Here is a 13,421-nt window from a genome sequence, read left to right as displayed (position 1 = left end):
TCTCTGAGGATGATCAGGAGTATGAGGTTAGCCAAATTTTGGATTCCCGACTCTGTAGAGGCATTCTCCAGTACCTCGTGCATTGGAAGGGGTTTGGTCCTGAGGAGAGGTCGTGGGTCAAGGCTTCTGAGGTCTTTGCACCTCGTCTGTTGAGGAAGTTTCATTTGAAGTTCCCCTCTAAACCTGGTCCCAAGCGGGGAAGGGGGAGGCCTCATAAGAGGGGGGGTACTGTCATGGTTATGCAATAGTGTTGTCCATCAGCTTACCTGTTTCCATGTGTTCATCTCTAAAGACCAGCTGATTCTCACCTGACTGCTTTTATTAACTCTCCTCTAGCACGGCTCCACCCCAGCTCCTATCAGAGAACTCTATATTAACCTCTGCACTGCAGGCCAGCCCTGCTGATCAACCTTTGTGTGTTTGGCTTCCTGTTGCTGCCTGCCATGTGCTCTACGTTTGTTTCTGTTACCGACCTTGGCGTGTTCTCTACTATTCCTGTCTGCTCGTGACCCTGACCTCTGGCGTGTCCCCGACTATTCCTGTGTGCTCGTGACCCTGACCTCTGGCGTGTCTCCGACTATTCCTGTTGGCCTGTGACCCTGAACCTTTGGCGTGTACTCTGTTGTCCTTGTCTGCTTGTGGCCCTTACCTTGGCTTATTCCATTACTATCCCTATCCTCCTGTTGCCTACTGTGGGTGTGAGCTGGGGGACCCTGGGGGTCGCGACCTGGAGCCAGTTGCAGCCCAGTCCATCCTCACCTCTAGAGGCTCTGGTGAACACCTGCTGGCTCTTAGACTCTGCGCCCCAGGGAATCCTACGCTCTAACCCCGGTGGGATCAGTGTTGGTGTCCCAGCGGCCCTGCCTTCCTTACCACCCGGACTCCCATCCGCAGCAGTCAGCCGTAGGGTCCACTGCCTTGTGGTGCACTCCTGATCCCAACGGTGTGCATCTGTCACCTAACCTCTAGGTGACCTGACATTTACGCAGCGCTTTACATATCCATTGTACATTCACATGAGTCCCTACCCTCAAGGAGCTTACAATCTAAGGTCCCTAACTCACATTCATACATACTAGGGACAATTTAGACAGGACCCAATTAACCTACCAGCATATCTTTGGAGTATGGGAGGAAACCGGAGTACGCGGAGGAAACCCACGCAGGCACAGGGAGAACATGCAAATACCAGGCAGGTAGTGTCGTGGTTGGTATTCGAACCAGCAGCCCTTCTTACTGCTAGGTGAAAGTGCTATCCGCTACACCACTGCTTTGATGGATGATGTATTATCTAAGAGTGAAAGCATGTTGTCAAAATGTGGTTTATATAAAATGGACAAAGGTACTGTTTGCGCTGCAGAATCCCAGGTGCCTCCTAGAGATGAGGTGCTGTGGAGCACTCGGAATGAAAGCACAATGGATTGGGACAGTTGAGCCAAACAATTGCTAGACAAGGCTATGTTAAACGACAGGGGTGTGGACACAACTGCTATGCCAGACAGGGAGATTGCAGAGCGGCCGATGGTTGAAGGTGTGTTGGTCCCTGCAAGGACCAGATCAGGGCGCAGGTATGGCAGATGTTTTGTCCACAACCCAGCCACTGAATGTCAAGTTTCAAGGTGACAATGTAATGAATGTTGACTTGCAGAGGCTTATTGGTGAGTTAGAGGGCATGAGTGGGAGACATGCATCTGACAGTGTTTCAGAGGAGCGTCAGGCTGTGATGTGATCATACTTCCAGTGAGGTGGAGGCCCCCTTAAATATCTCGGCCTCTCAAGCTGCAGTGGATAAGCCCCTGCACATCTCTGATAAAGGAAAGATCCCTGAAAAGGTCTTAAATATTGATGTGGAGTGTATTGAAAAGATGTATTGAAAAGATGAGCATGCAAGTTGAACTGGTGAAAGCACATTCCTTGTATACCTGGGTGCCACCATTACAGACGGATGTGGTGGTGCTGCGTGGTACCAATAGATGGAGCCAGGTAGTACAAGCTGTGCCGGTTAACATTAATCACCAGTGGAACTGGTTGGTACGGTGCTTTCTAATAGTGTGGCAAGTGATCTCCTGGTTTCCTGTGAGGGTGCTTCCGACTACAGTTCAGTACGAAAGGCACTCTGGGGGGCTGCTGGAGAAATCAGAGGTCTCTCCGCCTGATGCGGTAATGGACATGTCTGCTAGTGCAGTCCGAGCTGTGGCTGAGCAGGGATTAGTAAATGGCGCGGATACTCCCTCATCCGCTAGACCTCCAAAGAAGGAAGGGCCAGTCTGTCACCTGCAAAGAGGTACAAATTGAGGTACCCGGAGATGCTCTAAAATCTAGTACGGAAAGGAACAAAAATTGTGACATTAGAAAAGTGTGAGCTGGCAAAAATTGGTGCTGCTAGCAATGGGTCATGCATTGCTCAATGTCAGTTGTTGGGACAACTGCCCATAGAGATTTGGACAACAGGTGAAGTGAAGCCTTGTGAAGGTCCCATAAGTGATAGCTGCTCACCTGTGTGTTGTCCCTCCTTGTGCCTGGCCCTAACAAACCCTGATATTGGTAATTGGAGAAATGGTGATGTATTACTGAATGTTAATGTAAATAATTGGCCTTGATATGACCATGAATAATTTCTTGGAAAATGAGCGTGATACACAGATATTGAGCTCTGGGGAGTTGGTGGTCAAGGGTAACGGCAAAGGAGTTGGTAAACCCAAGAGACCTATTGTGATGGGGAAACTGGGTACCAGCGAGGGGAAAATGTGGTTCCTCATCAGGAGTAGTGTCAGGAGCAGGTTCCCTACAGAATCCGGAAACGGAGTTGAAAGGAAGTAGCAGAAAAGGCAGGGGGGCACCAGAAAAGAAATGTGAGTTCAAGAACCCCAACAGAGGGAGTAGGCTGAGGATACAGAATTGTAGGACCCCGCTGTGATCCAGACCAAGGCGTACCTGGAAACACACCCATAAAAAAGAATGGGCCTATGCAGCAGACAGCTGGCACAGAGGTGCCCCAATCAAGGATTCGGGCTGGTGTGTTCCGCCCCTTCGGGTTCAAAACAAAGAGGGGGGAATATGTAACGGTAGGAAATGCTGTCACGGTAAAATTGGTAGTTTGGGGGACACAGGGTGTGCACATTTTGCTTGGTGCAAGACTGCAGAGCATAGGTGTGGACTGGAGAAGACTGCTTTCACAGCATTCTCCAAGTTTTGGTATTCCATCATGGGGCTCTGTAGTTTGGAGATTCCACAGTATCTTGGGTGGGACGGGATCGCCACCCCTGTGTCCAGATTTGTAGATGGCCAACAGGGTATGTGCTTAGGTGAGCACAGCCCTTATAATGAGTTTATGGGAATACCTCAGGGCTCCCAGTTGGAGACTGCTCCACACCAAGAGACAGGAGGTCTCCAGGAGTCAGAGGGGCTGCAGGAGGTAGCCAGAACATGTGTGAATGTGGGCGCTAAAGTAAAGCCGTCCACACTGAAGGATCCAGTTGTCTGTGTGACCAGAATAAAGAGCAGAAGTACTGCTACAGAGCCAGATGGGCTAGCATTTTCTGTTGTGTGTATTTGCTGGAGAAGAACCCCTGCGTGGGAAAACTTTAGGTTATGGACTTTGCCTTTTTAATAAAAATGGGCTACCATGCCCTAAAATACAGTTCCTAACTGGTTTGAATCACTGGCCAAAGCATCTACTACGAGAGCCAAACAACCCCCAACTTTACAACGTGTGTGTGTGTCTGTGTGTGTGTATATATGTATGTAATGTAGTTAAGTATCTGGCAAAGAAATAAATAAATAGAGGTATAATAGAATAGAAGTAAACAAATATGCATTGGATGGGAAAAATTTAAGGAGAGTGTTGTGTTGTGCAACTGTGTATGTAATGGATCAAAAATACATCAAATTAATTTCGAATACATCAAATAAATAGTAATGTCCATCATGTAGTTAAGAGTCTCTATTGCTTCATTCATATTTTAGTAAAGTACACCTTTCGTTCTATCACTCTCTTTACTCTACACTACAGTATTCCTAATGTTCTCAACAATATATAATTCCCTTTTAAAAATTAATCAATTTCCTCTCGTGTCCCAGATGGTTAACCCCACGCTCTGTTAAGATAACACAGAACTTCATTGCATCATCTTTAATGTACTTTCCCATCACTGTATGCTTTATTTCTATCCCAATTAACACTATTACCATAGCCTATGTATTGCATATTGAAGCTGCACCAGTATTCCACCAACATAATGGTATAGTGCCATTCCTGAGAGGTCCACGAGGCAGTTTTCTTGCAGTGACCGTTATGTAATGATCAATAACCCCAGTGAATACACTGAAAATGTTCCCATGGATAAACCTTTTTTTAAAAAATTATGACTTCTGTATGTTCATATATTTGTACTGTAAATATATAATTTTATTACATTTTTTTCGAATTTCATCAGCTAGTTTTACCTTTTTATTTTAATGTCATAAATCCAGTTAATTTTTATTTCTTATGTGTATACACACATATACATGTGCCATTCCATTATTGCTCAAGCAGTACTTTTCTTTTTCTTTTATCATTTATTTCCACTTTTTATGTCATATTTTAACCCTGATAAAGCGGGTGATGTCAGGCCCTGAAATTCATTGGCTTCTGTGCCCAACTAATGTTTGGTATACACTTAGAACAGTTTTTTTAGACATTTCAAACATTTGTGTTTGGCTTTTCAATTTCTAGATGGGAGTTTTGCCTACACAACACAGGGTGACTGTGGTACCCCCTTGGTGTGCGAAAGTTGCCTAAAGGGGCTACATCAATATAAATGGCATTTATTTGATCACAAAACAATCACCCATTTCCAGTTCCAGGTTCCAGCCCCAACCTATGCTCTAGAGCATAACTAAGTGGTGAAGCAAGGATGATGACCCCAGAGCCTGCCCCTTTGAAACTAAATTGGCAATGGCAGCTCCCATTGTTATATTCTAAGTTCATTTTAGGTTTTGGGCAGGTCAACATTCTGTTTCACTTTCTCTGGTGGTCTTTTTGTGTGCAATGCTTTCTGCAGTTTTCTACTTAAAGTGGATTTAAACCCTCACATATAGCCAGTGAAGTGAACAGCCTCAGATGATACACAGAGATGAAATAAATCTCCCTACTAAGTTTTACATGTATATCTGCTGTATTTATCTTTATATACTGTTTAGAAAGCTCAGATCGTGTTAGATTTCCTCTTTCTGTTCAACACTGCAGTGAAGCCTGGGCATACAGCCAAGACAGCTGATTGGAGGAAAGGCACACACCCCCTCTTCTCATGGGTAGAGACTTTCAGAGCTGATCGCTGAATTGTTCAGGGCTCTGCTAATCTATTTTTAGCATCCTCCCAACACAAAACTCTGTCTGCTTTTATCATATGTGATGGAGAACTTGTCAAGAGTTATCAGGCTGATAACAGAAGAACGGAGCAGGAGAAAGCCACGGGACATGCTTTGAAGAGAGATAAGAAAACACTGCAGATATATGTGCACAGCTCAAATTTCATTAATTGGGTTTACATCCACTTTAACGGCAGCACTTAGCTTCTCCCACCTGTCTACCCAGTGCCAAAACATACTCCTGGAATGCCTATTATTATTATTATTAAGGTACTTGTATAGCGCCGTCAATTTACGCAGCGCTTTACATATACATTCACATTGGTCCCTACCCTCAAGGAGCTTACAATCTAAGATCCCTAACTCACATTCATATACTAGGGGCAATTTAGACAGAAGCCAATTACCTACAAGCATGTTTTTGGAGTGTGGGAAGAAACCCACACAGGCACAGGGAGAACATGCAAACTCCAGGCAGGTAGTGTCATGGTTGGGATTTGAACCAGCGACCCTTTTCACTGCTTGGCGAGAGTGCTACCCACTACACCACTGTGCTGCAACAAATGTAAATATGGTAACAAAGTGGCACATATATCATTATAGAGGTCCAGTTATCATATTTGACTGTCTCAAGCCAAGTGATCTATAACAAACTCGGGTTCACTTGAATGTGTTCTTTAATCTCAAGTATTCATGGTATAAATGCAGATGTGAATCCTTTACAAATCCTGCCATAAGGGAGCATGTATGCAGTAATAAAGGTAGTTTAAAGCATTTTTTGACATGTGTAGCCAATGTGTTTTGCCACTGCTCACAGTTTACCAGACTATCTGCATCTTTTTTCTCCTTTGGGTATCATGAACAATGGTTAATGAAAGAAACAATCACACAGGCACCTGCAGCAGCAAAAGAGACATTTGAGAGAATAACTGAAATTATTCTTTGATAAGGCGGGGTGTTCCTCTGAGGAGCAATGGACTGTGATGAAATAGTTAATGTGGTTTGACTTCTTATACAGGTGTGTTCAGGGGCTGTCCAACTAGAACAGTGGTCCCCTGTCCTCAGGACCCACTGACAGGCCAGATTTTAAGCATTGCCTTGGGGAGATGCAGACTAGAATACTGCAATCTCTGAGCAGCAATTGATATCACCTGTGATGTATTTCAGCTATCTTGCAAACCTGGTCTGTTAGTGGGTCCTGAGGACAGGAGTTGAGAACCACTGTACTAGAAGGAGGCCTTAGTGCAGACCTAGTAAACATTGTAGCAATCATTAGTAGTAGGCTGAGAATCCCATTGAATTCAGCCAGGAACTGTTTGAGCCCATGTATAGTCAAAAGAAGTAAAGTAAATGTAGTGTAAGAGAGAAAAAGATGATTTCCTTTCAAAAGAACATAATACATTCCAAATGTTTAGCCATCTATCAAAATACTTTTATCTTACTACAGAACAGAAAACCAGAAAACCCATTCAGGAGGACATGCCCCTTACCACCATTCAATGGGTTATGATACAAGTAAGTAACATTTTCTATTACTTTAAAAAAGTATGTTAAATCAATATCCAATTTGCAGATCGACTGGTAACAAAATTGTAGACGTCTCTCAGGACCTATCTAGATAACGCATTGCAATGATACATGTGTGTTAATGCAATGCTTTATCATGAGTTAAGAAGTGCTGTGTTAAGGCAGCCCATTAATTTTTAAGGGCAGTACACCTTGCACAAAAAATGGACCTGATCTTTTTTTAACTACTTTGAGACAAGGCTTTTTCTGGCACTTTTTGTTTACAAGTTTAAATCAGTATTTTTTGCTAGAAAATTACTTATAACCCCCAAACATTATACATTTTTTATTTATTTATTTTTTTAGCAGAGACCCTAGGTAATAAAATGTTTGTTTTTTATGTCACATGGTATTTTCGCAGTGGTTTTGCAAATGTAATTTTTTGGGAAAAAATACACAATATTTACCCCAATTTTTTTGCAAAATGTGAAAGATTATGTTGCACCATGTAAATACTGTAGATACCTAACAGCTCACGCTGTAAAATTGCATAGGCTCATCGAATAACGACAAACTATGGTACAAGCTACCCGTTTTAGAATTACAGAGGAGGTCTAGCACTAGAATTGTTGCTCTTACTCTAACGTTTGCGGCGACACCTCATGTGTGGTGCGAATACTGTTTATATATGCACGTGCAACTTACATATGTGTTCGTTTCTGCACGCAAACTTTTAATTTTTAAACTGTCCCTTTTTAATTTTTTTTGGATCACTTTTATTACTATTACAAGGAATATAAACATCCCTTGTAATAGAAATAAGGATGACAGGTCCTCTTTATGGAGAGATTAGGGTCAAAAAGACCCCAAGGGGGGCGTGACCGGAAGCCGACCTAGATGGACACTTGAGTCGTCTGCTCCCTCTAAGCCCGCAGCTAAAGATCTATTTGGGGACGCTACGCTACAGCTACATGGGCAGATCCAAGGCCCCCCGATCCGCTAAAGCCCGGGGATCGTCACAGCCACCACCCGGCTCGTCATCGGACCTCCGGTCCTTCTTCCCGCAGACCGACGGTCCGTCTAGCAGCACAGCCAATATGGCGCCGGAGGCCTCGGCGGCCCGCTCCAGGCTCACCACACAGCTCTCCCAGCCGGACCCGAACTCACACCGAGTCCCGGACAGCACACCGCCAGCCCTGCAATGCATCACAGGCATCTCCTCTCCTTTGGGAACGGTGAGCACGATTTGCCCTGGCCATCCCGGGACCGCGCCACGTGATCCCCCAGCCGCCATATTTGACCCCCCTCCTTCCCTCTACACTCAATGCTCGGAGGCCTTCCCGCGCCTGCTGCGGACAGCCTCAGATCCCTGCCTGACAGGGGATGCCCCGGGATCCCCATCATTCTCTGACATCTCGGCAGACCCAAGATTCCCAGCCTCCAATACCTCATCTGGACCGGACGATCCCGCAGCGGCCTTCAGAACCCTCACACCTGGCTCACCCCCACCTAAAGCGCAGAGACTTTCATTTTCTCAAGCACTGAACACCCCCAAAGAACAGGCCGCACGCCCTGCCAATTCAGGCCGAAGGGACCCAGCATCTGTCCCCCAATGTCACGCTCTGGAAGAGGTTGAGGCCCCCATACACACCCAGGGCCAGCCCTGGGGAAACATATGGACTGCATCCCCACAACCCATACCCGCCATGCGAGGTGAAGCTGCATTGCAAGTACAACACCAGCAAGCATCTCATCAACGACCACTACAGCAAAACCCACTGCCAGTCCCCCATCACCCACTTCCTAATGAGTGGTACTCCTATTTACAGACGATGCCCACCAAAGATGACTTTAAACAGCTGATTGCAGATGTAAAATCCACCTGTCACTCAGAAATACAGATACTACAAACAGGCCTTAAACACCTAGCTGACGGGGTGGAAATGGCCGAAGAAGAAATTCAAGAGACTAAATTAGCAGTCCATAGGACTCAACTTCAAGGAGCAGATCACCGCATCCAAATCCAACTAAGAAAAATGCAGCGCCACCTCGAGGACTTGGATAATAGGGGGCGCAGAAATAATATTCGAGTGCGAGGAGTTCCGGAGACGGACGGTCCGGAAGACATCCACTACAAATTACAACACATATTTAACAATCTACTTGGGGACCCCCTAACCAATCGTATCGACATGGATAGAGCCCACCGGGCCCTCCGCCCCAAGAATCTCACCTCCAAACCAAGGGACATTATTTGCAGAATAAGCTCATACCCCTTAAAGGAGGACATTATGCGTCAATCCCGTTTGACACGTAAGGTAACCTTCCAGGATGCACACCTGCAACTGTTTCCAGATCTCTCCTGGATAACCCTACAGAAGCGCAGACTCTTGCAACCTCTTCTACGTATCCTTCAAGAAGAAAATATCCCCTATCGATGGGGATTTCCCTTTACCCTTACAGCCAAGAACCAAGGCAGATCCGCTGTTCTACGGTATCCATAAGATCTAACCAATTTCTGTGACGTTTGGGGATCAGCCCCCCTCAACTCCCGGATTGGGACTTAGTAACTATCCCACCCCCGCCGCCTACAATGTGGCACAAGGTTCCCTCCTCTAATCGCACCCGGAAGGAAGGTACCCCTCACAAGAGTTCCAAATCCAGAAATGGCTGAAATGAACTCATAAATTTTTTCTTGGACCCTTAAATTCATAGATGCTCAGCCATTCTACTAGGCTGATAGATCTGTCCTGGACATTTTGTTCACTCAGTCCCCAATTTTTTGCCTCAGTCTTTTTATTTCTAAGTTTGCTTTTGTTTTACTCTATGGGCATGTCTCCGTTGAGGCTTGAGAGTGTAGGTGATTTTTTTAGCTCACCAACCCCTCTCCTAATTAAGTGATGATTGTCACAATAGTTTTGGTAATATCTTGTTATATGACCAACCCAGGGCTCCCTTGCATCCGCCTGACCTGCTCTGCTAGAGCGGAGCTGGGCGAATCCTTGGGAAACCGTACTGACCTAGGTCCATCGACCTTTCAAGGTCAGCTGAAAACACTTTTTAGGTTCTGTCTTGTTTTGTTTAACACTAACCTTTGTTTCTTTTTTCTAGTCTCCTCTTCTCTCATTGTCTATTCCCTGCCCCTGAGTGACTCTCTACATGGACCGCGGGTTAGGTCCAGATCCCTCGCCGGAGGTTGCCCGCTTCCAGTCCCAGGATCCATGGCCGTCGTCTTCAACCCAGGTAACACGAGCCCCCTCCCCTTCCCAACTAGAGACCATGGCTAGGATATTTTCATTAAATGTCCATGGATTAAATTCCAATAAAAAGAGGCATCTGGCACTGAAGGAATTTAAACAATCTGGCGCTGACATTATTTTTGTCCAAGAGACACACTTTGACAAGGGGGGCACCTTTGCTTTCGCATCCAGGCACTTCCCAAACAGCTACCTTTCCTCAGGACCACATAAACGAGCAGGGGTGGCCATACTCATTAAGCAGGGTTCTCCATTTGTATATGAGAGTCACTATGGGGATCCACACGGTCACTATGTTATTGTTAGGGGTCGGTGGCAGTCACGGGAGATCACCTTGTGCGCTCTGTACACACCTAATGTCAAACAACATAGATTTCTATCTAAAATGTTTACACGTCTTTTTCGCTCGGAACATGGGATCTTGGTAGTGGGGGGAGACTTCAACTTAATCCACTCCATAAACGCCGACCGCCTTGTGGTGGACCCCCGGGCACCATCAGCTAGAGCCATTAGAGACTCGAAGCTCTTTCGCCAACTACTTAGAAAACATGCTCTCTTTGATGCCTGGAGGGCCCTCCACCCGGGGGATCGGCAGTACACCTTCTACTCAGCTCCCCATAAAACCCACACCAGGATCGACTACTTTTTTGTTAATAACTCTACTCTTATGCCCCGTACACATGGTCGGATTTTCCGATGGAAAATGTCCGATCGGAGCGTGTTGTCAGAAATTCCGACCGTGTGTGGGCTCCATCGGACATTTTCCATTGGATTTTCCGACACACAAAGTTGGAGAGCAGGAGATAAAATTTTCCGACAACAAAATCCGTTGTCGGAAATTCCGATCGTGTGTACACAAATCCGACGGACAAAGTGCCACGCATGCTCAGAATAAATAAAGAGATGAAAGCTATTGGCCACTGCCCCATTTATAGTCCCGACGTACGTGTTTTACGTCACCACGTTTAGAACGATCGGATTTTCCGACAACTTTGTGTGACCGTGTGTATGCAAGACAAGTTTGAGCCAACATCCGTCGGAAAAAATCCTAGGATTTTGTTGTCGGAATGTCCGAACAAAGTCCGACCGTGTGTACGGGGCATTAGAATAGTTTGTGAGGCCAGGGTGCTTCCGATCTCCTGGTCTGACCATGCCCCGATTACTCTTACATTAGATGTGGAATCCCCCAACCCTAGACCTTATAACTGGAGACTAAACACTTTTCTCCTTCAACACCCTCAGTCAACCACGGAATTAACCTCTTCCCTAAAATTTTACTTTAAGGAAAACAACACCCCTGACATTTCTCCTGCTACGCTATGGGAAGCCCATAAGGCACATCAGGGGTAAATGCATAGCCCTATCCTCGGCCATGAAAAAAGACGCACTAGCCACAAAATACCGAACTGAGAAGGAACTACAGGTTCTAGAGACACAGCTTCAAACATCCCCTACTGTACCCCTCCTCAGGAAGGTTATTAAGCTTAGGACGATCCTGAGGGACTTTGCACTGGGACAAGTGGAAAAAGCCTTGCTTCGGTTAAAGCAGGTGTACTACGATAGGGGAAACAAAGCACATTCCTTGCTGGCAAAAAAGCTGCGGGAGGACTCCCTTAACTCAACGCCCCACCAAATTAAGAATAAAAAAGGCTGCCTGCTATCCCATCCCAAAGATATTGCACATGCTTTTGCAGACTTCTACACCGACCTCTATAACAATCCTGACATCCCAAAAAATCCCCCCGCCCCAGAGATCTCACTTAGATTACATCGTTATCTAGAACAAAGTGGTGTCCCCCGCCTACAAACTACAGACTTAGAGGCCCTAAACGCACCTATTACAGAGGAGGAAATAGAGCTTACGATCAAATCACTACCATCTCGTAAATCACCAGGTCCTGACGGCCTACCATACGAATACTATAAAACTTTCCTCCCGCTCCTACTCCCACATATGAGCAGACTTTTTAACACCTTTCTCCGGGACACTCCGGTCCCAGCTGACATGTAAAGATCATTTATTACCTTGATTCCCAAGCCAGACAAAGACCCCGTATTATGTGCTAATTATCGACCCATTGCCCTTCTGAATTCTGACTTAAAAATTTTCACGAAACTACGCTCAATCCGCCTGAATGTAGATCTCCCCTCTCTCATACATAAAGACCAGGTAGGTTTCGTGCCGCTTAGACAGGCGGGGGATAACACGAGGAAAGTGATTGACCTGGTGGATGTGGTGAACAGGGAGGACTCGGCGTCTCTGCTTCTAAGCCTGGACACCGAAAAAGCCTTTGACCGTTTGGGTTGGCCCTTCCTGTTCGCCACCCTACAGCATATAGGACTGAGGGGCCCCTTCTTGCGGGCGGTGCAGCACCTATACTCTAACCCCACTGCACAGGTCAGAACTCCCTTTGCCGTTTCGGCCCCGTTCCCAATACACAACGGTACACGGCAGGGGTGCCCCCTTTCTCCCCTACTGTTTGCGCTATGCGTGGAACCTTTAGCAGCCCACATCCGAGGTAACCCGGATGTGGGTAGGGAGTTTAAAATCTCATTGTTTGCTGATGATATCATTATGACCCTGACACAACCTAGAATATCCCTCCCGAATCTCCACGCCGAACTGGATAAATATGGGGCCCTATCGGGCTATAAAATGAATGCGTCCAAATCAGAAGCCCTCCCAATAAATATCCCTGAATCGGAAATCGCACACTAACAGGCCAACTTCCCATATCACTGGAAAACTATATCTTTAAAATATCTGGGAATCCGCATTACTCCAACATTCGCAACTCTTTATCAGGAAAACTTCCCCCCCTATTTCATTCTATCAGAACCATGCTCCTCAGATGGAAAAAACATCACCTCTCCCTCTTGGGGCGAATAGCGTCCATTAAAATGACGATCCTCCCAAAACTACTCTATCTATTTCAAACATTACCCATTTCAGTCCCATACAAACATCTTAGAAAACTTCAGATAGATCTACTTAAATTTGTCTGGAATTATAAAAAGCATAGAATTCCCCAATCAGTCCTTATGGCAGCTCGGTCTGATGGTGGCCTTGCTTTATCGAATCTAATTAAATATTACCAAGCCACTCAACTCAGAGCTATAATCTCGTGGTCCACCCAGTGGTCCTACAATAAGTGGACAGAAATTGAGAAGATCTGGCTGGCCCCAACCCACCCAAATAGCTTGCTCTGGTGTGCGGACGCGGAGGTACCCCATGAACGTCTATTAGGAGCCATGTCCCAACTCCGTAAGATGTGGAAAGCACTGCGCTCCCCACATGGCCTCTCC

General features: G+C 45.9%; 1 protein-coding gene across 1 annotated transcript in view; it reads left to right on the top strand.

The window, feature by feature from the left end:
• The window catches only part of LCP2 (lymphocyte cytosolic protein 2), a 460,964-nt gene that overhangs the window by 127,461 nt on the left and 320,082 nt on the right, over positions 1 to 13,421 (top strand). The window contains exon 5 of the mRNA XM_073620738.1: positions 6,800 to 6,867. Coding sequence (XP_073476839.1) covers positions 6,800 to 6,867 — 68 coding nt within the window. The remainder of the gene's footprint in view (positions 1 to 6,799; positions 6,868 to 13,421) is intronic.

The sequence above is a fragment of the Aquarana catesbeiana genome, linkage group LG03 (assembly GCF_042186555.1).
Source record: "Aquarana catesbeiana isolate 2022-GZ linkage group LG03, ASM4218655v1, whole genome shotgun sequence".
NCBI lineage: Eukaryota > Metazoa > Chordata > Amphibia > Anura > Ranidae > Aquarana > Aquarana catesbeiana.
The sequence above is the reverse complement of the archived record's forward strand: the minus strand, read 5'-3'. Positions and strand labels throughout refer to the sequence as shown.